This window comes from Festucalex cinctus, chromosome 2 (genome assembly GCF_051991245.1).
Source record: "Festucalex cinctus isolate MCC-2025b chromosome 2, RoL_Fcin_1.0, whole genome shotgun sequence".
In the NCBI taxonomy this organism is placed as follows: Eukaryota; Metazoa; Chordata; class Actinopteri; order Syngnathiformes; family Syngnathidae; genus Festucalex; species Festucalex cinctus.
In genome coordinates this window covers 45,461,918-45,489,530 of record NC_135412.1, presented here as the reverse complement: position 1 = coordinate 45,489,530, position 27,613 = coordinate 45,461,918, and the positions used below count along the sequence as shown (strand labels likewise).

Genomic DNA, 27,613 nt, shown 5'->3' with positions numbered 1-27,613 from the left:
ATACTTATTACTGATGGATATGAGCATAATATTATTTTCTTATTTTTCAAAATCGTACAGGTAAATTTAAGTAAAATGTTATGGTTCTGTGGTCAGATAATTTTGCTGATATGAAGTAATAATTGTCTTAATTTACTATATATTTTTTGTTACATTTTCTACTGTCCCGCGATACTTGTGAGGAATAAGCGGTCAAGAAAATGGATGGATGGATGGATGGATGGATGGATGGATGGATGGATGGATGGATGGATGGATGGATGGATTGATTGATTGATTGATGGATTGATTGATTGATTTTCTACTGTCCTGTTCTAATGTGAATTGTGTGAGTGGCCATGTTGGCCATGATGACCTGAGCATGCAGCAGAGTGACTGTTTTCTGGCTCTCAGACGCTCGCTTGTTGGCTTGAGCAAGTTGAATGTCCATCTCAGTCAGGTCCGACTCTAACTTCTTGCGCAAACGCATTGCTTCACTGCGAGCGCGAATCTCTGCCTCAAGACTGGCCTGCATGGCCTCCTGCGAGCGTTGGTGACTCCGCCTGGTGGATGACACAGTGACTCTACTCAGTGAGTCTACTAGCTAACTGGCACGTTACTGAACCTGCCAACAAATATATAATATTGGCTATTATATCCAGCAACAAAACACAAACTCCCGATTGAACAGTAAAAGTACTGGCAAATGGATGGATACATCCTGGATTGATAGATGAATGTCGGACCCCATGCTATGCCACAGAAGTAACATGCTAATAAGAACATAATCTTAGACTACTCAACATGCTATAAAAGCAAACTCGTAGTTGCTATCATAAATCTAGTAATGAACAAATAAATATATTAGCCACAGTACTGAACACACTATGCTCGAGTGTCCATGTTTTGATTTCCAAAAAAATAATAATAATAAAATAAAAAATAAAAAAAAGTGGACATTCAGCCACAAGATACTTAAATGATCCTCAAAGATGCCATACATCATAACTATTTTAACATATGCCTGCTCTGTATGGGTTGAAAATAAAACAAGAAACATAACTTGTTGGACAAAGTAATCATTTAGTAAGCATCAGCATGACATTTTTATTGTTTATTGTGGACACCTGCATTTTCGACAATGAGCCTTTTACTTCTTGTACAAGAGGATTCTCTGTGAAGCTAGAACGGTATGACCTTGACAGATCAAGTCTGCTCAACACAGAAGTACTATAGTTCTTTGTATTAAGATTGCTCCGTGCCTGTAAGTAGTCACATCTTGTCTGCATAGGAATCTTCCATGATACTTTTTTGAGTGCTCTCTCACAGACCACTATCTTGCAGACCAGTGGTCCCCAACAACCGGGCCACGGACCCAATGTTCCCTCTAAAGGCCTCAGTATACTTCTTCTTGAGGCTCACGCGGAGACGTCACGGCGGAGCTCCGCTCGTGGGTTTGCCTTCCAACTTGTGCGCAATACACATCACAATACACATCGGTGTCTGCTGTAGTTTCACTCCAAGTCGGGCTGTCGCTACGACTGGGACGCCACAGAGTGGAGATTCCTCTGCATTTTATGACCAATTCAGGAAGTTCAATTTAATTCAGAAACACGAAACAAAGCCCGGGGGAGAGTTTCATCACAGTGGCAATTATTTATTGCCAATTTGCACCGGTGTAGGCCGTAAACTCGCCAAAACACAACAGCCACGTGCTTAGCGAACAGTTTTGTTGTTGTTGTTGTTGTTGTTGTTGTTGTTGTTGTTTTCCGCCTCTCGTCCCAGGCACATAACCACATGCACAGCCATGGTCATCGAGCAGGAAGTCGATTTGCGCCCCGTCAAACAGTAGCCTTCACGGAAACTATCTTGGCAAGGGGGCGGTGAGAGAGAAAAAGAAAAAAAATCCGAGTACGCCATCGAAGGGACCAATCACGAGAGCTACGCCCCGCCATCTACGGCGTGCAAGGATTGGCGACGTGTGCAACGCAGCCGGCCACGAGCTACGCGGCACTTAAAATTCATGGCTCGCGTAGATCATGTGATCTACGCCGTTCATTAACAAGAGAGCAAACGTGGAGGCATAAACAGGCTTAAATCAGGCAATTGCGCAGTACTCTCACCCTCTCAGCGCACAGCAAATGTCTGCAGCGCATTAAAAAAAAAAGTCTTAACCTGAGCTGTATTTACTGTTTGTATTTTTTATATTATTTTCCTATAAAGACATTAAAAACTTTATATAGCATGTGATTAATCGAGTGGCTCAGAAAAATGTGACAAAAATAAAAGCTGCGCGCGTGCGTGGGGAACACCCATGTCGTGCCCGTGAGACGGAGCGGATCCATCCAAAATGAATGGGCAACACAAGGCTATGGTGACGCCGGATAGCACATAGGTATACCACGCAGACAACAGGACACCATTCCCACTTCCCTTACCATTTCAATAGCAGTTTGGCTGCACACTCATTTTTTAAATTTTTTTTTTTTTTATTCTAGTATGATTACACAAACACACTCAGCATTGATGAGACTGCAGGCGACACGCAAACCGCTCCATTCGGGATGTCCAAATATGGGCGTAGTTTACGACTTACAAACCCCTTAAAACTTCTTCACGCTAATGTTTCAATAAATGACATGTTTTCCTTTATGTTTGAATGGACCCAAGTGACTTTGGTTGTTTTGCTACTAATGCATTGCAGGTACATGTGCATCCAGTTGGAACAATTTAAACATTCTAAAGTTGCACAAAAAAAAACAAAAAAAAAAAACATTTAAGACATGAAAACAAAATAAAGCTGCCCATGTTTATATAAATTGTTTTGAGACTCAATTAGCCTATGCTTAAAATGACCTGTGTGATTAAAAACAAGTAAACTTAGGGCTGATTCTAATCGTGTCACAAATCTGATATATGTTATTTGAATTTTTTGTAACATACATACATCATGTAATTTATGATCTCAGGTGTGGTACTGGTTTGGTCGGTATGTGCATGTTTGATGTTGCCAAGGGCTTAGCTACTGTATATAAATGGGCTAAGTTGAGTTTACATTTCACAGCCAATTTTGTCTTGCTGGGCTTTTTTCTTGAATTTCATTGTTCTGACATGATGCAGACAAATCTTTGAGTAGCATTCACAGATATAGCTTAAAAGAGAAATTTTATATATGCATTCTTACCAATAAAACGTGCATGCAGTGCTTTTTGCAGACTTATTGGTACAACAATACGCCGCACACGGTGGCAATTTCTCCATAGAGGGAGTAAATAACATGAAAACGCTGCAGGGAAATCATTATTTTCAAGTTCGTTGGGCTTGGTGAGTGGCAACGTAAAGATGGCTGCCGGTGGCTTCACTTCTCGCTATGGTGAGTCCATTCATATATAAGTCCATGGATGTTGTTGGACGTTGCTCCAAAGAACACTCAAGAAGTTTGTATGAATGCACAGTCACGCGAAAAATTAGAGGGAACATTGCGCGGACCGGTACCGGGCCGTGGGCCACTTTGGACTGGGCCGTGGCAGGCCGCACACTTGAAAGAATAAAAAAAAAAAACTTAATGTACTTCTACCCAAATAAATAGCCGAGGCTTTAAAATGTTTTATTTTGAAATGACCGGATTCTCTCTGTTTACGACGCACACTTGAGGCATGTCAAGATGCTAATTATCTCAGTCGCTGATGCTAATCGATAAGTTAGCAAAATGAGTGAAAAACAGACATATTTAGAACGTTTCTGTGCAACGTAGAAAAAGCCCTGTGATGAGACTACACATGCACCCTATGACCAAGAAGAAAAAGTAACATACATGGACTAACAGCGACAGGTGAGTCCCACACATGATGGCTCAGCATCTGAATCCAGCGTTACGGTGAGTGAGCTACTCATGGACTTCTGTGGTGCCTTGTTATGTTGGTGCATTTAAGGAGGGCCCTGCTCATATAGTTACATAAAAATGGGGCTTAGTTCACAATCTTCATATTATTGTTATAGCTACAAAATAGCATTACCATTAGTGACCTCACCATATTAAAGCATTGTTGTTTCCATTGTTATGGTGTTTGTGCTGCTAGTACAGGTACATAAAAATACATAGTGGATTTGTGTTTGTTGTTGTTAAAGCCTTTTAGTTATCAGCCGCCGAAACACCCTTGTTATGGTGTTTGTGCTGCAAGTACAGGTACATGAAAATACATAGTGGATTTGCATTTGTTGTTGTAGCCTTTTGATTAATCAGCCGCTAAACATCATCAAACTTTCATTACTCAGTGCCAGTAGCACTGAAACATATCTTGACTGTTTGGGGGAAAAAAAAAGTCAAAGTGTTATCTTCAAAAAGAGACCAAAACTATGCTGATACTCCAAATGGTTCAATAACAGCGTTTTCGGCAAACATGGCAGGCTTAACAAATATTAACTCATTAGCATCAAATTGGAGATGTTAATAAAGATGAAAATCTTATAAAAGCGGAAGGGTCTCGAAACTGTGTTCACCTGAGGCTGTCAATCTCTTCTTCTCTCTCTGCAATCTTGCACTCAATCTCCATCCTGGTCTGCTGAAGTTCCATCTGGATTCTCTGAGTCTTGCTTTCCTCATGCTCAAGAGATCCCTGAATGAGTCAAGGACAGCTGTGTAAATAACACCTTGAAAAGGGAATTCACAGATGGCTGAAAGGAGGTCACTCACCTCTGCCTCCTCCAAGGCAGCTTTGATGTCGCACTTCTCCACACCCAGAATTTTCTTCATCCTCTCAAGCTCATGGATGGTCTTACCACCATGATTGATCTGCTCGGTCAGGTCTAGAATCTCAACTGCAATCAATTGGAACTAACATTGAACATTACTCTTCTAGAAACATCTCATCTGTTGGCCACCAGCATGCTACCTTGAAGGTTCTTGTTTTCAAATTTGACCGTCTCCAGATGATCCAGAGCTTCTTCATATATGTTCTTCAGTTTAAAAAGCTCAGTGCTGAGATTGCGTGACTCTGTCTGGGAGGCCTCCAGCTCCAACTGACTATCCTCCAACCTCTGCTTCCACTCGCTCAACAGCTAAAGGGAGACAACCAACACAGTTCAAGCACACTAGAAAACGCCTTGGCTAAGCAGGAGTTTGCAGAGATTTCCTGACATTGACAATCCTGTGTTTTATGATTGGGTGTCACCAACAACCTCATTTGTATGCCAGGTGTACAGGGGTCCCAATACAATACATATCCCAATACATGGCCTTCAATGTGATACGTATCCCGATATTTTACATTACTTTACATACCGTATTTTCACGACGATAAGGCACACTTAAGTCTTAAATTTTCTCCAAAATCGACACCGTGCCTAATAATGAAGTGCACCTTTTGTGTGCACCGAGTTCCAAAATCTGTAATGTGTGCAACTTCAGTAAGTTGCTCCGCTTGATTGTGTGTGGGATATTTCCGCCGACACATTGCTTATCTACAGGAAAGGCGGCCCTGGTTGGGGACTGGTAGGCATGATGGGAACCCGAAAGACACACTGCAAATTTAAGCTATCTAACCTAGGCTTAAACGCTTATATCAAGTCATAACGTCTTATTGATCTTGTTATGAGAATTATTTACTATGCAAGAGCAGATTTTCCAAGATTATTAATCTTGTTTTACAATTCTTTACGATTGCTTAAGCATGAAATACAAAACAGGGCTCCGAATTTCAAAACCGTACATGCAATTAGCACAACCATGCACACGAGATGCAGAACATCTCAGATCCTGTGCAAAAGGAAGCACTCTTGTCAAAACTGTAAACACGTGTATATAAACCATCTTGTGTTACCATATGACATACACACGTGTCATAAGGTTTAACTGTGTTTGAACCAGTTACACACTGCAATGTTTTACTTAATCAAATTTTAGCTGTCACAGTAAGCGAAGTACACAAGGAAAACAAATACACATTATGGTAATTTAGTCAAACACTAGATCTGTGCTACACACTATTGAAAAAAGGATTCATTTCATTCATTCATATTGCTTGCATACTCACTTAAAAATCTTAGTCTTGTTCTTGTGTAGCAATTATTACCCCAGGTCATTATTACCCCTCTCATTTTTTTTTCTCTCCTTTGGAAGTATACCACTCTGGGAAACGTGTGTGTTCAGTCAGCCTGTGGTTTTTACACATACCACAAAAGCACTCAAGAGGGCAAAATTCTTTTAACTCAATTCCAACAAGGGACCAAATCACAGGTACAGGAGACAGCCGCCTGTGGAGATCTGAAAGCATTTGGTCAAGCCAGACCAGCATTTATGACTAGTTATCAGGTGTCAGAACTGCCTTATCATTTGGGTCCACTGCATCTTCCTTTCCTTTGTTGAAACATCCCTTGAGGCTACCAAAGGGCAAGAGTGACCCCAGATGGTTGACCATTGAAATTAAACTCAAGAAAACTGTCCACTCACAATTAATCCAAATTCCACATAATTCTTGATATACGACTGACTGTTTGTAACTCAACAACATCCAGTGTTTACTTTGTTTACAAAGTGTTAAAGTTGTATGTCTATCTCAAATGAATGATGTGTGTAACTTCTGCAGTTAGCTAGTTTAGCCGATTAGAAGAAGTTTCGCGGATGAAATAACTTGATGATAGCATTAAGGTTTGAAACGTGCTGAGAATGATGTGTTTCTTTTGTGAAGCCTTGACATGTCAATTCTTGTAAAATTTCACACTTTTTGTGTCCAAAAGTTTGGCCTCAAAGCCAAGCCTGCTTCTGGCTCACGGAGGGGGTGGAGCCACTTGTTGCACCCGTTTAAAAGCCAGCGCACAAAGAACTTCGCTCTCTTCCTGCCTCCCTTCCCTGCGCACGAAGGAGAAAAACTTCTCGCTCTTCCTGATGCCCTCGTCCTCCCCACGGACGCTTACCTTCCACTGGGAGAGCAACCACGTGGCCTTTTGTTCTTTTGAACCAATGACTGACGAACTGACCCGAACAGCGTGTGCCCAAGCCTGCACGACGCAAAGAAACCTGCACCCACCTTGTGGCCGTCTTCTGTAACTCAGTGATCTGCACTGTGCACACGACTGCCACACGGTCCCACATCTTTCCTGACACACTTAAGGAGCGCTCTGCCAGCCATGAGCCGGAGTCATCTTGCGCTCGCGCGAGACTTCACGCCAGCTCCACGTCAGACCCTGGTCGGGCCATCCAGCTCCTTCCATGACGTGCCTTGCCAACTTGGGCACAGAACCAGCTCACCATCAAATGACCTGCTTCGGCACACTACCCTCCAGCGGTGCGATCACCTGCCTCCACCTGGGGACCTGCTGAGACTGCTCCAGCCGTGCGCGCACCGGCTCCTCATCGTTTCAGCTGTGGACCTGCTGAGACTCTCCAGCCGTGCGCTCACCTGCCTCCAGTGTTTTCATGAGGACACCATCGAGTTTCGCTCCCTCCATGCGCCCGAACCATAAAGTAAGTTGCGTTCTATTGCCGATCCGATCAACCACTGGCGCAACTTTTGTCAAACTATAAAGGTTTGACACGTCAAACGCTCCCATCCTTTCCCATTCATCTTTTTATTACCTTTTAGCTTAGTTCGTTAGGTTGCATGCTTTCTTTTTATCTTTTATTCGCATTTTATTTCCGTCTGTAATTGGTTAGGCTGAGTGATACTGTATGTGTGTGATTACCAAATAAATTTGTTGTCTAGAAATTCCATCTTTATTTGAATCATTGTGTTTTTGAGTGGATTATTACGTTTTTTACTAAAGCAAAGAACTCCGCAATTAAACATAGTAGCGACTTCAGATTATGAATATTGATAAAGAAGGATTTTTTTTTGTTTATTTTGCTCCTAAAACCAAGCAAAACCAACGTGGTGCAACTAGAGGTTGCTGAGGGAATTTCAACTCCTATCAGTACCGTCCAAAATTATTAAATCGTCAAAACGACGACCCAATTATCGCTACACTTGTTTTACTTATCTTATTCTTTACTGCATGACCGATTTCTGTTCCATGTATAGCATTTTGTATACAGCAATTTAAAATGCTTTATAAATAAAGTTGAGTTGAGAGTTGAGTTCATATAACCAAAATTAGTCAAGATAGACAATCACAACCCCAGAAAATAGACAAATAAAAATACTGTACTCCCAGTAACTGGTTAAAGTTACTGTAAGAATGAATGAATGAATGAATGACTGAATAAATAAATAAATAAATAAATAAACACATAAAATACATCGCAGAGTTCAGGGGTAGGTAACCCTGGTCCCAGAGAGCCGTAGTCCTGTGTGTTTTCGATGTCTCCCTCCTCCAACATAGGTGAGGATTGATATCAGGCTTCTCCAGAGCTTGCTGATGAGTTGGTCATTTGAATCAAATTTAATTCGAATCAATTTTGAATAGGCCCAGGGTTGCCTATCCCTGGCCTAGTTGGATCTGATCATTAAATTTCATCAACATCGTAGGCAATATTCTCGTTTTCTTTTTCTTTTCTTTTTTTTTTTACCCCATGATCTTGTTGGAAGGCCTCCCTCAGCATCAATCCATGGTTGATTACATTATCAAATAGTGTACAAATTTTATTTGACAAAAATATGAGCCTCTTCTTCTTTGAGGACCTTCTCCTATTTCAGGTTTTCTCAACATCTACCTCCTGCTCATCCTCCACGGATCCCCCTATCACACTCTCTTTTCTTCCTCTGACTTCTTCCATTTTGGTTGAAAGCAGGTGAACTTACCTGCTGTATTTTTGTGGTGTTCAAACCTGATCGGTTTGTCTACAATAAAACAGTCATGTGTTGAAACAGCTAATGTACATGTGTTTAATTAACTGGCTCATGCGTGTGGTGATTTGTCAGTCAGTGTTTTGGAATTGCAAGGAGGTGACATTATGACATACCTCTGTGTCTAAAGCCTGGTTCACACGGCAAGATTTGTCGGCCGATTTCCAATCTTTGACAGACACCACACGTGAAGAGAAAAAATCACGGGAGTTCCAGTTTTGAACCTACCATGTGTGGTGTGCAGCCACACTGCACAATCAACACACTCCACACGAGCCGAGTTCATTCAAGAATGTGACGGGAAGTCTCGCAAAACCTCTCGAGATTAAACGTGGCTTCCGAGTCGTCAACATGAGTCGATCCTGGTTTTCAGCCAAAAAAGCGGCATAAAAAGAAGAGGTGTTGTTTAAAGGAGCGTTAATGGGCACTGGCGAGACATCGCTTGCCCTCGGCTCGGTGCTGGCGGCGCGGGTTGGCGTCCCACCCGGAGACCACGTTTATTTGTGGAGAATGTGTGTGCGTGTATTAAAAGAAAATACAAATAATTAAAAAAAAATAAAAAGACTTTCTGCTGCGTCATGACTGTTTTGATTTTGGATTCCCCGCTGGCTTGCTTTCTGATTGGCTGCACATCACTGTCAATCTGCTGCGCGGAGCGAAATCGGGACAAAAAAATCCAACATGTTGGATATGCCCGATTTCAAGTCGGGGGTCCTTCCGAGCGCCGTACCCGATTATTTCCTACATTCTACATTTTCCATTTACTTCCACATTTTTCACCCTATTCACATCATTCCAGCTTCAATATATTCCAGCAATTCATGCCATGAGCTATTCCAGATTTTCAAGTTCAAAATTCACCCGTTACCCACAATTCCCGATTTCGCACCCGATAATTTCCCACATTCTACATTTTCCATTTACTTCCACATTATTCATCCGATTCACATCATTCCAGCTTCAATATATACCAGCATTTCACGCCATGAGCTATTCCAGCTTTTCAGGTTCAAAATTCACAATTTCCAATTTCATAGCCGATTATTCCCACATTCTACACTTTCTATTTACTTTCACATTATTCATCCGATTTACTTCATTCCAAATTCAGTACATTCCAGTAATTCATGCTATGAGTTATTCCAGCTTTTCAGTTCCAAAATTCACAATTTCCGATTTCGTAGCCGATTTTTCCCACATTCAACACTTTCTATTTACTTCCACATTATTCATCCGATTTACTTCATTCCAACTTCAGTACATTCCAATATTTCATGCTATGAGCTATTCCAGCTTTTCAGTTCCAAAATTCACAATTTCCGATTTCGAAGCCGATTATTCCCACATTCTACACTTTCCATTTACTTCCACATTATTCATCCTATTTACTTCATTCCAACTTCAATACATTCCAGTAATTCATGCTATGAGCTATTCCAGCTTTTCTGTTCCAAAATTCACAATTTCCGATTTCATAACCGATTATTGCCACATTATACAATTTCCATTTACTTCCACATTAAATTTTCTACTTTTCCCCATTCAGTTTTAATGGAACTGACACTGAATTTTTTCTAAGTCCCATTTTCCACGCCCACTTCCATACATACAACAGACCATATCGACTGGGTTTCTGATACTGCTCAGTGGCGCAGTTGGGAGAGTGCATGTACAGTAAGCAGGAGGTCACAGGTTCAAAGCCCACCGCCGACTGTACATTGCACATGTGTCCCGTGACAATTATGTCAACGGACATTAAGTATACCAACTGACTATCACACTAGGAAATGCGTTATACTGGCATGTTCAAACACGTGTCCCAAATCAGCGCTGACTTTCAGCGTCAGGTGACACTTTAAATTACTAATACGGCAATTCGCTCTGTTACTCATAGGTCTGGTGGCTCACGGAGTTAAGTGCTGGAGCCAGGTGAATAGCAAAGACAGCCCTACGAATGGTTCGCTGGTTCAAACCTCGGATGTTGCAACTGGTTGAATTTAAATTTCTGTCTTTTCATTTATAATTCATTCATAATTTCTCATATGTAATTTACAACCAATGTATCTTTCTTTATTCATTTAACATACGTTTTATTTAATGCATTCAATTTAATGTTCAGACACATTCGCTGGGTCAGCAAGACAACTCTAAATTACATTACAACTAAATGTCCATTATAGCTGAATGGTTAAAGCAATGGATTGGCCTGCGGGAGATCATGGTTCGATCCCTCGTAGGGAAACGTTTTAGCACTTTGATTTCATACAGTCGTCATTGTATAATTCTTTATAGTTGCGCTTTGTAATAATTTGACACAAAATATCTTCACAATACTGTTTTTGTTTGACCATTTATGAGTTTTTAAAGTTTTAAATGAGCAATTCACATTCAAACCCAAAAACGTTGAATACTTTGCATTTCACTCCCAAACACGTGTACATGTTGCTGTTTTTTTTGTTTTTTTGTTTTTGTTGTTTTTTTACACAAGAGCAGAGAGAAAGCTTTGACAAGCAGCTTGACAGAAAGTGATGGCTTCAACCATTGGTAGTTATTAGGTTCCATGTTTCAAAATCGGCCAGCAGGTGGCAGCAGAGTATTATCAATCATTCTGCTATTAGCAGTCAGCTTAGCATTCAGCTATTAGCATTCGGCTTTCAGCATCCCACGCAATTTCTTCAGAAATTGCTTAGTCTAGTTATACTTATTGTGGGATGCTGAATTTTTTCTAAGTCCCATTTTCCACGCCCACTTCCATACATACAACAGACCATATTGACTGGCTTTCTGATACTGCTCAGTGGCGAAGTTGGGAGAGTGCATGTACAGAAAGCAGGAGGTCACAGGTTCAAAGCCCACCGCCGACTGTACATTGCACATGTGTCCCGTGACAATTATGTAAACGGACATTAAGTATACCAAACTGACTATCACACTAGGAAATGCGTTATACTGGCATGATCAAACACATGTGTCCCAAATCAGCGCTGATGACTTTCAGCGTCAGGTGACACTTTAAATCACAAATACGCCAATTCGCTCTGCTACTCATAGGTCGGCTGGCTCACTGGCTTAAGCGCTTGCGTCAGGTGAACAGCAAAGACAGCGCGATGAATGGTTCGCTGGTTCAAACCTCGGATGGAGCAACTTTTTTTTTTTTTTTTTTCTCAGTTTCGTCATAATACATAAAGTTAAGATCTATTTTGTTAAATGTCATTTGACAAACTATCCATCCATCCATCCATCCATTTTCTTGACCGCTTATTCCTCACAAGGGTCGCGGGGGCTGCTGGCGCCTATCTCAGCTGGCTCTGGGCAGTAGGCGGGGGACACCCTGGACTGGTTGCCAGCCAATCGCAGGGCACACAGAGACGAACAACCATCCACACACACGCACACGCACACCTAGGGACAATTCTGAGCGCCCAATTAACCTGCCAAGCATGTCTTTGGAATGTGGGAGGAGACCGGAGTACCCGGAGAAGACCCACACGGGCACGGGGAGAACATGCAAACTCCACCCAGGAAGGTCCGAGCCTGGACTCGAACCGGAGACCTCAGAACTGGGAAGCGGACGTGCTAACCACTCGACTATTTGACAAACTATTTCTTCAAAATTAATCCATATTGCATAATGCATTCTATAATTTAATTTAAGTGATTGAACACGTGGCCCCCATTATTCAGCATCATATGTCACTTTTCAACATAGATACACTGTAAGACATACTTCTTTTTTTTTTTTTTAGTTAAAGCTAAAACTTTCGTCTTTTCATTTATAATTCATCCATAATTTCTCATTAGTAATTTACAACCAATTTATCTTTCTTTATTCATTTTACATTTTTTTGAATGTTCGTTCAATGACACATTCGCTGCTTCCATTTCACAACACTTCAATGATGCCACCAAGTCTTCTGTGGGTCAGTGGATAGATTGGCAGTGCAGTAGCTCGTTGAACAGTAAACAGGAGGTGAGGGTTCGATACCAGTCTCAGACTGGTTGAATTTAAACTTCTTATTTCCTTCATTAGCATTCTGCTATTAGCAGTCAGCTTAGGATTTAGCTATTAGCATTCGGCTTTCAGCATCCCACGCAATTTCTTCAGAAATTGCTTAGTCTAGTTATTGTGGGATGCTGAAAGCATCCCACATATGTTGTTTCTAACCTTTATTGTGGGATGCTGAAAGCTCTAATCATATACCGGCGCAAACACGCCCACAAAAATGACAGCTTGGAGCAAATTTGCACCTGATTTACCACACATGGCAATGGATTTGCGGCAAGAATATGGTTGTTATAGTGACAGTTGAGAGAAAGATGACATTATCAGAAAGCAAGGTTGGATGGAGAGTAAGCGTTTAGAGTGCCTTTAAGCTGTACAGAGCAGAGAGGACGACAACGACGTCATTCATTCATAAAGTACAAATTATTGCTGCGATCGTATTTTAAAAATATATTTTCAGAGGTTGGCGTGGGCGTACAGTATGCATCTGGCACATAAGAATGATCGTAAAATGCCTCCCTGTCATTGCCGATCAACCCGGGTTACGTTATGTTATCCTAAACTAACACGGAAATATTTCCCTCTCTCTCTCTTTCTCTCCTCTCTGCTTGATCAGCTGCGCATGTTGTGCGACAAATGGCATGCACTGCGGGAGATCGAGGTGCGTCAGGTTAATACATGCTTTCCAAAAACGTTATTTGCGTCACGCAAACGCAGTGTTGCTATTTGCGCAGGCGTTAGTGAATTAGACGATGCATATCAATGAGTCTCATTTGCATTGGGGTGGGCATATTTTGCGTCAAATGTATGCAAATTACCTCATTTACATACGCGCAAATAACACTGGCGCACCGTGACGCAATCTATTCGGCAGAGCACAGTGACGGATTTCCCCCATCTGCGCATGTTTAGTGAATTAGGCGCTCCCTAATTGGTCAATTTTTGCCGGTTAGTGCGGTGCAAAGGGGACGCAAACCTTTAGTGAATAGGCCCCTTAGTTTGTAAATCTTAAAATTGGTTAATTTTTATGCACAATAAGCTAAAATGCTGTAAGAGTCTGACAAATTATTTTTAGTTAAAATAAGATCATTCTGCTTATTTTAAGATACTTTTTAGCCTTGATTGTTAACAGCCAGTTTTAAGGACTGTGAGGCTTAAGACAAATATTTTCGACATTTTAAGATGACTAGCCAACATCAAAGGGTCTGAATTGGGGTTTCATAAATTTAATTTTCTTTTTTTAAGAATTTGCAGAAAGTACTAACAAGATATGGAAAATATAAGTGTGAAAACAATCAAACAAAAGTGCAATATAGTAGGTCTGCTCAATTATGAAGAAAATATTAATCACAACATTTTGGTAATAATTGAAAACACGATTAGGAAGATAATTTCTTTTAAAAATCTTTGACACACTATAATTCTTCAAGTTCCCTTTGGATGGAACTAAATTGAATAGTTATTTTAAAATTTTAAAAAAGGTGCAAATGCTGAAAGCATCCCACATATGTTGTTTCTAACCTTTATTATTGTGGGATGCTGAAAGCATCCCACATATGTTGTTTCTAATTATTATACTTATACTTAAACTTATTATTGTGGGATGCTGAAAGCATCCCACATATGTTGTTTCTAACCTTTATTATTATTATTATACTTAAACTTATTATTATTATAGCATTTTATTCTCAACACTTTTTGCAATCAAACTACTCCTACATTATACTTCCGATTTACACCGTTCAAATTTCAACTTGCTGACAAAATTCACGCCTTTCGGGCTATTTATCCTTTGACTTCATATTACTTACAGTACTCGCATAATTTAATGTTAAAGATCCACTTTTCCCCATTCAGTTTTGATGGGACTGACACTGAATTTTTTCTAAGTCCCATTTTCCACGCCCACTTCCATACATACAACAGACCATCTTGACTTGCTTTCAGATATTGCTTCGTGGCGCAGTTGGGAGAGTGCATGTACAGTAAGCAGGAGGTCGCAGGTTCAAAGCCCACCGCCGACTGTACATTGCACATATGTCTGTGGCAATTACATAAACAGATATTAAGTATACCAACTGACTATCACACCAGGAAATGCGTTATACTGACATGATCAAACACATGTGTCCCAAATCAGCGCTGATGACTTTCAGCGTCAGGTGACACTTTGAATTACAAATACGCCAATTCGCTCTGCTGCTCACAGGTCCGGTGGCTCACTGGCTTGAGCGCTTGCATAGCAAAGACAGCCCTACGAATGGTTCGCTGGTTCAAACCTCGGATGGAGCAACTTTTGGACATGGACATACTTCTTTTTTTTTTTTAGTTAAAACTAAAACTTTCTTCTTTTCATTTATAATTCAACCATAATTTCTCATTTGTAATTTACAACCAATTTATCTTTCTTTATTTAACATACATTTTATTGCATGTTCAGACACATTCGCTGCTTCCATTTCACAACACTTCAGTGATGCCACCAAGTCTTCTGTGGGTCAGTGGATAGATTGGCAGTGCAGTAGCTCATTGAACAGTAAACAGGAGGTGAGGGTTCAAATTCAATCTCAGACTGGTTGAATTTAAACTTCAGTCTTTTCATTTATAATTCATTCATAATTTCTCATATGTAATTTACAGCCAATGTATCTTTCTTTATTAATTTAACATACGTTTTATTTAATGCATTCTGGTTCAGCAAGACATCTCTCAATTACATTTCACACTTCAATGATAACAATAGCATTCTGCTATTAGCAGTCAGCTTAGCATTCAGCTATTTGCGTCGGCTTTCAGCATCCCACGCAATTTCTTCAGAAATTGCTTAGTCTAGTTGTGGGATGCTGAAAGCATCCCACATATGTTGTTTCTAACCTTTATTATTATTATTATTATTATACTTAAACTTATTATTATTATAGCATTTTATTCTCAACACTTTTTGCAATCAAACTACTCCTACATTATACTTCCGATTTACACCGTTCAAATTTCAACTTGCTGACAAAATTCACGCCTTTCGGGCTATTTATCGTTTGACTTCATATTACTTACAGTACTCGCATAATTTAATGTTAAAGATCCACTTTTCCCCATTCAGTTTTAATGGGACTGACACTGAATTTTTTCTAAGTCCCATTTTCCACGCCCACTTCCATACATACAACAGACCATCTTGACTTGCTTTCAGATATTGCTTCGTGGCGCAGTTGGGAGAGTGCATGTACAGTAAGCAGGAGGTCGCAGGTTCAAAGCCTACCGCCGACTGTACATTGCACATATGTCTGTGGCAATTACATAAACAGATATTAAGTATACCAACTGACTATCACACCAGGAAATGCGTTATACTGACATGATCAAACACATGTGTCCCAAATCAGCGCTGATGACTTTCAGCGTCAGGTGACACTTTGAACTACAAATACGCCAATTTGCTCTGCTGCTTACAGGTCCTGTGGCTCAGTGGCTTAAGCGCTTGCGCAAGGTGAATAGCAAAGACAGCCAGATGAGTGGTTCGCTGGTTCAAACCTCGGATGGAGGAACTTTTGGACATGGACATACTTCTTTTTTTTTTTTTAGTTAAAACTAAAACTTTCTTCTTTTCATTTATAATTCAACCATAATTTCTCATTTGTAATTTACAACCAATTTATCTTTCTTTATTTAACATACATTTTATTGCATGTTCAGACACATTCGCTGCTTCCATTTCACAACACTTCAGTTATGCCACCAAGTCTTCTGTGGGTCAGTGGATATATTGGCAGTGCAGTAGCTCATTGAACAGTAAACAGGAGGTGAGGGTTCAAATTCAATCTCAGACTGGTTGAATTTCAACTTCAGCCTTTTCAATTATAATTCATTCATAATTTCTCATATGTAATTTACAGCCAATGTATCTTTCTTTATTAATTTAACATACGTTTTATTTAATGCATTCTGGTTCAGCAAGACATCTCTCAATTACATTTCACACTTCAATGATAACAATAGCATTCTGCTATTAGCAGTCAGCTTAGCATTCAGCTATTAGCATTCGGCTTTCAGCATCCCACGCAATTTCTTCAGAAATTGCTTAGTCTAGTTATTATAGCATTTTATTCTCAACACTTTTTGCAATCAAACTACTCCTACATTATACTTCCGATTTACACCGTTCAAATTTCAACTTGCTAACAAAATTCACGCCTTTCGGGGTATTTATCGTTTGACTCCATATTACTTACAGTACTCGCATAATTTAATGTTAAAGATCTACTTTTCCCCATTCAGTTTTAATGGGACGGACACTGAATTTTTTCTAAGTCCCATTTTCCACGCCCACTTACATACATACAACAGACCATATTGACTGGCTTTCTGATACTGCTCAGTGGCGAAGTTGGGAGAGTGCATGTACAGTAAGCAGGAGGTCACAGGTTCAAAGCCCACCGCCGACTGTACATTGCACATGTGTCCCGTGACAATTATGTAAACGGACATTAAGTATACCAACTGACTATCACACTAGGAAATGCGTTATACTGGCATGATCAAACACATGTGTCCCAAATCAGCGCTGATGACTTTCAGCGTCAGGTGACACTTTAAATTACAAATACGCCAATTCGCTCTGCTACTCATAGGTCCGGTGGCTCACTGGCTTAAGCGCTTGCGTCAGGTGACTAGCAAAGACAGCCCGATGAATGGTTCGCTGGTTCAAACCTCGGATGGAGCAACTTTTTTTCTTTTTTTTTTTTCTCAGTTTCGTCATAATACAACAAGTTAACATCTATTTTGTTAAATGTCATTTGACAAACTATTTCTTCAAAATTAATCCATATTGCATAATGCATTCTATAATTTAATTGAAGTGATTGAACACGTGGCCCCCATTATTCAGCATCATATGTCACTTTTCCATATAGATACACTGTAAGACATACTTCTTTTTTTTTTTTTAGTTAAAGCTAAAACTTTCGTCTTTTCATTTATAATTCATCCAAAATTTCTCATTAGTAATTTACAACCAATTTATCTTTCTTTATTCATTTAACATACATTTTTTTGAACGTTCGTTCAATGACACATTCGCTGCTTGCATTTCACAACACTTCAATGATGCCACCAAGGCTTCTGTGGGTCAGTGGATAGATTGGCAGTGCAGTAGCTCATTGAACAGTAAACAGGAGGTGAGGGTTCGATACCAGTCTCAGACTGGTTGAATTTAAACTTCTTATTTCCTTCATTAGCATTCTGCTATTAGCAGTCAGCTTAGCATTCAGCTATTAGCATTCGGCTTTCAGCATCCCACGCAATTTCTTCAGAAATTGCTTAGTCTAGTTGTGGGATGCTTTCACAACTATTTCTTCAAAATTAATCCATATTGCATAATGCATTCTATAATTTAATTGAAGTGATTGAACACGTGGCCCCCAAACTATTCCAAAAATTCACGCGACGCGCGATTGTATTTTTATTATTCCTACGATTCACGCCTTACCCACAATTCCCGATTTCGTACCCGATTTTTCCCCATTATTCTTAATGGGAGATTCTACATTTCACATTTAATTCCATATTTTTCACCCTATTCACATCATTCCAGCTTCAATATATTCCAGCAATTCATGCCATGAGCAATTCCAGCTTTTCAGGTTAAAAATTCACACCTTCAGCACAATTCCAGATTACATACCCGATTATTTCCCACATTCTACATTTTCAATTTACTTCAACATTATTCATCCTATTCACATCATTCCAGCTTCAACATATTCCAGCAATTCATGCCATGAGCTATTCCATCTTTTCAGGTTCAAAATTCACACCTTACACACAATTCCAGATTACGTACCCGATTATTTCCTACATTCTACATTTTCCATTTACTTCCACATTTTTCACCCTATTCACATCATTCCAGCTTCAATATATTCCAGCAATTCATGCCATGAGCTATTCCAGATTTTCAAGTTCAAAATTCACCCGTTACCCACAATTCCCGATTTCGCACCCGATAATTTCCCACATTCTACATTTTCCATTTACTTCCACATTATTCATCCGATTCACATCATTCCAGCTTCAATATATACCAGCATTTCACGCCATGAGCTATTCCAGCTTTTCAGGTTCAAAATTCACAATTTCCAATTTCATAGCCGATTATTCCCACATTCTACACTTTCTATTTACTTTCACATTATTCATCCGATTTACTTCATTCCAAATTCAGTACATTCCAGTAATTCATGCTATGAGTTATTCCAGCTTTTCAGTTCCAAAATTCACAATTTCCGATTTCGTAGCCGATTTTTCCCACATTCAACACTTTCTATTTACTTCCACATTATTCATCCGATTTACTTCATTCCAACTTCAGTACATTCCAATATTTCATGCTATGAGCTATTCCAGCTTTTAAGTTCCAAAATTCACAATTTCCGATTTCGAAGCCGATTATTCCCACATTCTACACTTTCCATTTACTTCCACATTATTCATCTTATTTACTTCATTCCAACTTCAATACATTCCAGTAATTCATGCTATGAGCTATTCCAGCTTTTCTGTTCCAAAATTCACAATTTCCGATTTCATAACCGATTATTGCCACATTATACAATTTCCATTTACTTCCACATTAAATTTTCTACTTTTCCCCATTCAGTTTTAATGGAACTGACACTGAATTTTTTCTAAGTCCTAACATACGTTTTATTTAATGCATTCTCCTTCAGCAAGACATCTCTCAATTACATTTCACAGTTCAATGATAACAATAGCATTCTGCTATTAGCAGTCAGCTTAGCATTTAGCTATAAGCATTCGGCTTTCAGCATCCCACGCAATTTCTTCAGAAATTGCTTAGTCTAGTTGTGGGATGCTGAAAGCATCCCACATATGTTGTTTCTAACCTTTATTATTATTATACTTATACTTAAACTTATTATTATAGCATTTTATTCTCAACACTTTTTGCAATCAAACTACTCCTACATTATACTTCCGATTTACACCGTTCAAATTTCAACTTGCTGACAAAATTCACGCCTTTCGGGCTATTTATCGTTTGACTTCATATTACTTACAGTACTCGCATAATTTAATGTTAAAAATCTACTTTTCCCCATTCAGTTTTAATGGGACTGACACTGAATTTTTTCTAAGTCCCATTTTCCACGCCCACTTCCATACATACAACAGACCATCTTGACTTGCTTTCAGATATTGCTTCGTGGCGCAGTTGGGAGAGTGCATGTACAGTAAGCAGGAGGTCGCAGGTTCAAAGCCCACCGCCGACTGTACATTGCACATATGTCTGTGGCAATTACATAAACAGATATTAAGTATACCAACTGACTATCACACCAGGAAATGCGTTATACTGACATGATCAAACACATGTGTCCCAAATCAGCGCTGATGACTTTCAGCGTCAGGTGACACTTTGAACTACAAATACGCCAATTCGCTCTGCTGCTCACAGGTCGGGTGGCTCACTGGCTTAAGCGCTTGCATAGCAAAGACAGCCCTACGAATGGTTCGCTGGTTCAAACCTCGGATGGAGCAACTTTTGGACATGGACATACTTCTTTTTTTTTTTTAGTTAAAACTAAAACTTTCTTCTTTTCATTTATAATTCAACCATAATTTCTCATTTGTAATTTACAACCAATTTATCTTTCTTTATTTAACATACATTTTATTGCATGTTCAGACACATTCGCTGCTTCCATTTCACAACACTTCAGTGATGCCACCAAGTCTTCTGTGGGTCAGTGGATAGATTGGCAGTGCAGTAGCTCATTGAACAGTAAACAGGAGGTGAGTGTTCAAATTCAATCTCAGACTGGTTGAATTTAAACTTCAGTCTTTTCATTTATAATTCATTCATAATTTCTCATATGTAATTTACAGCCAATGTATCTTTCTTTATTAATTTAACATACGTTTTATTTAATGCATTCTGGTTCAGCAAGACATCTCTCAATTACATTTCACACTTCAATGATAACAATAGCATTCTGCTATTAGCAGTCAGCTTAGCATTCCGCTATTAGCATTCGGCTTTCAGCATCCCACGCAATTTCTTCAGAAATTGCTTAGTCTAGTTATTATAGCATTTTATTCTCAACACTTTTTGCAATCAAACTACTCCTACATTATACTTCCGATTTACACCGTTCAAATTTCAACTTGCTGACAAAATTCACGCCTTTCGGGCTATTTATCGTTTGACTTCATATTACTTACAGTACTCGCATAATTTAATGTTAAAAATCTACTTTTCCCCATTCAGTTTTAATGGGACTGACACTGAATTTTTTCTAAGTCCCATTTTCCACGCCCACTTCCATACATACAACAGACCATCTTGACTTGCTTTCAGATATTGCTTCGTGGCGCAGTTGGGAGAGTGCATGTACAATAAGCAGGAGGTCGCAGGTTCAAAGCCCACCGCCGACTGTACATTGCACATATGTCTGTGGCAATTACATAAACAGATATTAAGTATACCAACTGACTATCACACCAGGAAATGCGTTATACTGACATGATCGAACACGTGTGTCCCAAATCAGCGCTGATGACTTTCAGCGTCAGGTGACACTTTGAACTACAAATACGCCAATTCGCTCTGCTGCTCACAGGTCCGGTGGCTCACTGGCTTAAGCGCTTGCATAGCAAAGACAGCCAAATGAGTGGTTCGCTGGTTCAAACCCCGGACGGAGCAGCTTTTGGACATGGACATACTTCTTTTTTTGTTTTAGTTAAAACTAAAACTTTCCTTTTCATTTATAATTCAACCATAATTTCTCATTTGTAATTTACAACCAATTTATCTTTCTTTATTTAACATACATTTTATTGCATGTTCAGACACATTCGCTGCTTCCATTTCACAACACTTCAGTGATGCCACCAAGTCTTCTGTGGGTCAGTGGATAGATTGGCAGTGCAGTAGCTCATTGAACAGTAAACAGGAGGTGAGGGTTCAAATTCAATCTCAGGCTGGTTGAATTTAAACTTCAGTCTTTTCATTTATAATTCATTCATAATTTCTCATATGTAATTTACAGCCAATGTATCTTTCTTTATTAATTTAACATACGTTTTATTTAATGCATTCTGGTTCAGCAAGACATCTCTCAATTACATTTCACACTTCAATGATAACAATAGCATTCTGCTATTAGCAGTCAGCTTAGCATTCAGCTATTTGCGTCGGCTTTCAGCATCCCACGCAATTTCTTCAGAAATTGCTTAGTCTAGTTATTATTATAGCATTTTATTCTCAACACTTTTTGCAATCAAACTACTCCTACATTATACTTCCGATTTACACCGTTCAAATTTCAACTTGCTGACAAAATTCACGCCTTTCGGGCTATTTATCCTTTGACTTCATATTACTTACAGTACTCGCATAATTTAATGTTAAAGATCCACTTTTCCCCATTCAGTTTTAATGGGACTGACACTGAATTTTTTCTAAGTCCCATTTTCCACGCCCACTTCCATACATACAACAGACCATCTTGACTTTCTTTCTGATATTGCTCGGTGGCGCAGTTGGGAGAGTGCATGTACAGTAAGCAGGAGGTCGCAGGTTCAAAGCCCACCGCCGACTGTACATTGCACATATGTCTGTGGCAATTACATAAACGGATATTAAGTATACCAACTGACTATCATACCAGGAATTGCGTTATACTGACATGATCAAACGCATGTGTCCCAAATCAGCGCTGATGACTTTCAGAAATTCACACCTTACCCACCTTACCCGATTATTTCCCACATTCTACATTTTCCATTTACTTCCACATCATTCATCCGATTCATATCATTCCAGCTTCAATATATTCCAGCAATTCATGCCATGAGCTATTCCAGCATTTCAGTTCCAAAATTCACACCTTACCCACAATTCTCGATTTTGCACCCGATTATTTCCCACATTCTACATTTTCCATTTACTTCCACATTATTCACCCGATTGACTTCATTCCAACTACAATATATTCCACAATTCACGCGTTTCCCACAATTGTCGATTTTGCACCCGATTATTTCCCACATTCTACATGGGCAATTCTATTTCCATATTTTTCATCCGATTCACTTCATTCCAACTTCAATATATTTCACCAATTCATGCCATGAGCTCTTCAATCTTACCACCTAACTTACCACGCACGGCGGCCATTTTCCAACTAACCATGCACGGTGGCCATTTTAGACAAATGATATGTCCAGGTCTCTCGCCAACCTGGCCCCTCAAGGCGGCGGCCATTTTGGCCAATTGATTGGGTATGCCTGTGATTCTTGCCAGGATATGCCCCGACCTGAACAGGAAGTGACCTATATCAACAGGAAGTGACCTAATTTCAACAGGAAGGGACCTAAAATAAACAGGAAGGGACCTAAAATTAACAGGAAGTGAACTGTAATCAACAGGAAGTGACCCGATTTCAATAGGAAGTGACCTGATTTTAACAGGAGGTGACTTGATTTTAACAGGAAGTAACCTCATATCAACAGGAAGTGATGTAAAATCAACAGGAAGTGACGTAAAATCAACAGGAAGTGACCGAATTTCAATAGGAAGTGACCTAATATCAACAGGAAGTGACCCGATTTCAACAGGAAGTGACCTGAAATCAACAGGAAGTGAGCATGCTAGTGCTATGTTAGCATGCTAATGCTAGCTTAGCATGCTAATGTTAATGTTATCTTAGCATGCTAATGCTAAGTTAGCATGCTAATGCTATCTTAGCATGCTAATGTTAATGTTATCTTAGCATGCTAATGCTAAGTTAGCATGTTAATGGTAGCTTAGCATGCTAATGGTAAGTTAGCATGCTAATGCTAGCTTAGCAAGCCAATGCTAATGCTTGATTAGAATACTAATACTATATTAGCATGCTAATGCTAGCTTAGCAAGCCAATGCTAATGCTAGATTAGAATGCTAATACTATATTAGCATGCTATTGCTAATGTTAGCTTAGCATGCTAATGCTAGCTTAGTATACTAATGTAAATGTGACCTGATTTCAACAGAGGGACTATTACTCCATTGCTTAAGTTTGCCACTCCTTACACCATTGCTACTCAATTCTACCCTCCTTACTTGCTACTTCCTCCATTTCTTACTTGATTTCTTCATTGTTTTCTTGTTTTTGCTGATTTATTTTTACCTTTGTGCTATTTTTCTTCCTTCAACTGCTTCTAGATTTCTGGATGAATTCAAACCATTCCAACTTCAGCATGTTAAGCTCATTCCATGTCATTCAGTATCATTCAACATCATTCAATATCATTCAACACCATTCAATATCATTCAATATCTTTCAATATCATTCATCATTCAACATTATTCCAAATCATTCCACAGGTATCATTCAGCTCTCCAGCCTTCACACGCCATTTCCCCAGAAATGGCATTTCTAGTTGAAATTGTAATTGAATTTCAATTAATAGCAATATACAGGACTGTCTCAGAAAATTCGAATATTGTGATAAAGTCCTTTGTTCTCTGGAATGCAATTAAAAAAACAAAAATGTCATACATTCTGGATTCATTCCAAATCAACTGAAATATTGCAGGCTCCGGCCTCCCTGGGTGGAGTTTGCATGTTCTCCCTGTGCCTGCGTGGGTCTTCTCCGGGTACTCCGGTCTCCTCCCACATTCCAAAGACATGCATGGCAGGTTAATTGGGCGCTCCGAATTGTCCCTAGGTGTGAGTGTGAGTGTGGATGGTTGTTGGTCTCTGTGTGCCCTGCGATTGGCTGGCAACCGGTCCAGGATGTCCCCCGTCTACTGCCCAAAAGCCAGCTGGGATAGGTGCCAGCTCCCCCCGCGACTCGTGAGGAATAAGCGGTCAAGAAAATGGATGGATGGCTTACAGCTTAAACAAAACTCGAATATCCTATCTCAAAATATTAGAATATCATGAAAATTATACCAGTAAGCTATTCAACTAATCACTTGAATCGTTGTTAGGGTTATTATGTATATGTTATTTCATATTTTCTCTTTCATTACCTAGAGTTAGTTGTAAACTATGTATTTAGTATTTCACTGTGTATTCAGTATTTCACTATGAGTTTGTAGCTGCTGCATGTGTATTCAACCTGAAGACACCTGGAATGCGGGAATGAAGAACAACAGACTTCCAGGATTAGTGGTTGTAAAAGTTTATGGTTAAAGGATGTCCTCTGTATTTTACGACTGCTGGAGTTGCTTATCACATTGCTGTTATTTCCTATTTCCCTTAGAGGCAAGTGTATGGCCTATTGTGTCTGTTAGGGAATCCCAAATAAAAGAGGAGAAGTAGGGAGTTGTGTCAGAAGGGGCTGGGAGCTTGTGATCTGCGCACAACTCTCTGTCAGCTTCTCCTCGCGAGTAATCAAATCCTTGTGTCTTCTCATTCTTTCTTCTATGTATTTTAAATGTTGCAGGTCTTGACTTGACATTAATTTGGTCCTTAGAGCCGGATCCCAAGACGCCTAAAGGATTCCAGTTGCAGAGTCGACCTCCAGGAAGACCGTGGCCACGGCAAATACTACCCTTTTCTGGGACTGGATTTTCGTCTCTGTGACTGGGATCTGGAAGGCTGACGGGAATCCAAAGGACGAGAAGACATCTAGGTGAGAAAAAGTTTACTTTCCGGGGGAAAGTGTGAGTGAAAAAGATTGCGCGAAGGTACAGACGCAATAGTGAGTAAAACCTTGTGAATACTAGTCAATGGCAAGTAAAGGGAACGGAGCCCAGGAACGTCCGTGAAGTGAAGGGAACGGAGCCCAGTAACGTCCGTGTAAAGAGGAAAAACCTTGTGAATACTAGTCAATGGCAAGTAAAGGGAACGGAGCCCAGTAACGTCCGTGTAAAGAGACGATGCCGGAGTCGTGTACGTACTTAAATTCCGTGAAACGCAGAAAATAAAAGGGCCTTGTGTGAGTGTGTGAAGTGAATGGAAGTGTAGTGTCACTTGATACTTACTTCATTTTAAACAAACAGGATTGTAAGTGACAACTCATTGTGGAAGCAAAGGCAAGAATTCTCCGCCCTGTTGGGTAGAAGCTTGAGAATTACCACAGTGAGAAATTTATTGTCACCCTGTTATTTGAACATCAGTCCCTAGGAAACTCTAGGTTCACGGACTGTACCAAATTCATATAAAATGGGGGAAAATAAACAGTAAAAGTGAGCTATAAGATGAACTATCCAGTAAGGATTGGATGTTCATAGAAAAATTAGATCCATCTAAAATATAGCATTTAAATACGTGGATTACAAGATATACTTTTGCTGGCCAGCTTAATTTACAATAGTAAAAATAATAACAATAATAATGGTAATCCACTACAATATTAAATAAGGAATAAAATGAAATGGAAAGTTGGAGCTTTAACAGCCTAATGATATCGAGGCATCTGTAAAAGTGTATGTGTGTGGCTTCTCACTGTGTTTGTCTCTGTGAGCTCTTGTATGTGTCTGTGTGTCATATTGTCTAAAGATGACGGCTAAAAGGGTTTAAATTGTGTATAAGGGGTTGTTAGATCCTGTCTAACATAACTATGTCAAAACGGTGAAATTGAGAAATTTTGGTCTGTATCAAATATGAGGTGCGTGGACCAAAAAGTGGTCCCAGAAGGGGTCATCACCCGGTCCTCAGGTGAAAATTGTGTATTTTTGTTTTTGGATGGTAAAGCTAATTGTTTGAGAGTGAGTTAAGTAGGTGATTGATGACAAGTTGTTGAACTTCTGACAGGAAAAAAAAAAAAATCCTTTTTGTTGGATTGATTTGAGCATGGGAAATGATAAAAGTAAGAGAGAAACACGAAAGTAGAATTGATTATGGTAGAATTAGAACAACTGGACAAAGAAAGATGAATTAGTGGATGATTGTAAGTGGGATTTGTGAAGTGTTTAGAACAAGTTGTGGTGGTGTAGATGATGATAAGACAGGAAGGAAGTGTAATGTTAGAGGACACTGAGTTAAGAAATTACCCTCAAAAGTATAAAATAGATAGTTTAAAATGATTAGAGGAGTTAGAAAAGAAAAAACGGTAAAGGACTGCTGTGTTAGTCATATATATGAAATAATATGATTTTTTATGGAAAATTGACAGTGATAGGAAGCAATGTAAGTGATTAATTACACAATTATACAATTTCTATTCTAGGTTTAAATGACAATTAAAAATTGTGATCAGATGACAGGCAAAATGTGTAGTTGTGATGATTATTTAGGTGAATGATTCTTTAAAAAAAATAAAAATAAAAATCAATAACTTTCGGAAGAAGAAGGTGTTATAACTGAATTTAATAACTGAGAAGATTTTTGGTTATTATTGGGTTAATAACTGAGTGGTACAGATAATGGGTCAGATTTCAAATATCACTATATTTGATATGTAGTGAAGGAATGATTTAATGTTAAGCAATAAACACATTCATTTTTTTTTATATACCTAATATTATGCTACCTCACTACATTAGGTGGCTGTGGATCTCTGATAGTTGGTTGTACGTTTGAATGTTGATAAAATTAAATAAAATGGATAGATTTCCAGATAAGTTAAAAGATTGACAGGGAGTGGTAAAATTACGACTCAGACGCAGAGATAAGAATTGACCTCTAAGGTATTTATGGATATAAAACACCTCATTCTGAGGGAAAAGCAAAAGCTATAAAATAAAATAAAATAAAAGCGCTCCAAAAGAGAGGATAGCTAACAGGCCACAGAAAAGTCACTTTTAAACTAAAACTATACTGTGCCTATGAAAATGTACGAATAAAAGTTTACACAGAAGACAAATGACAATAAGGCTGAGTAATTAAATTAGAAACA

At 39.2% G+C, this 27,613-nt stretch overlaps 1 protein-coding gene across 2 annotated transcripts in view; it reads right to left on the bottom strand.

The window, feature by feature from the left end:
* LOC144014872 (myosin-7B-like) overlaps positions 1–27,613 on the bottom strand; it is a 508,753-nt gene that overhangs the window by 90,538 nt on the left and 390,602 nt on the right. For both annotated transcript variants that reach the window (XM_077515180.1, XM_077515181.1), the window contains 4 exons: positions 4,872–5,037; positions 4,673–4,797; positions 4,480–4,595; positions 356–542 (listed from right to left, as the gene is read on the bottom strand). In XM_077515180.1, the coding sequence (XP_077371306.1) occupies positions 356–542; positions 4,480–4,595; positions 4,673–4,797; positions 4,872–5,037 (594 nt within the window). The remainder of the gene's footprint in view (positions 1–355; positions 543–4,479; positions 4,596–4,672; positions 4,798–4,871; positions 5,038–27,613) is intronic.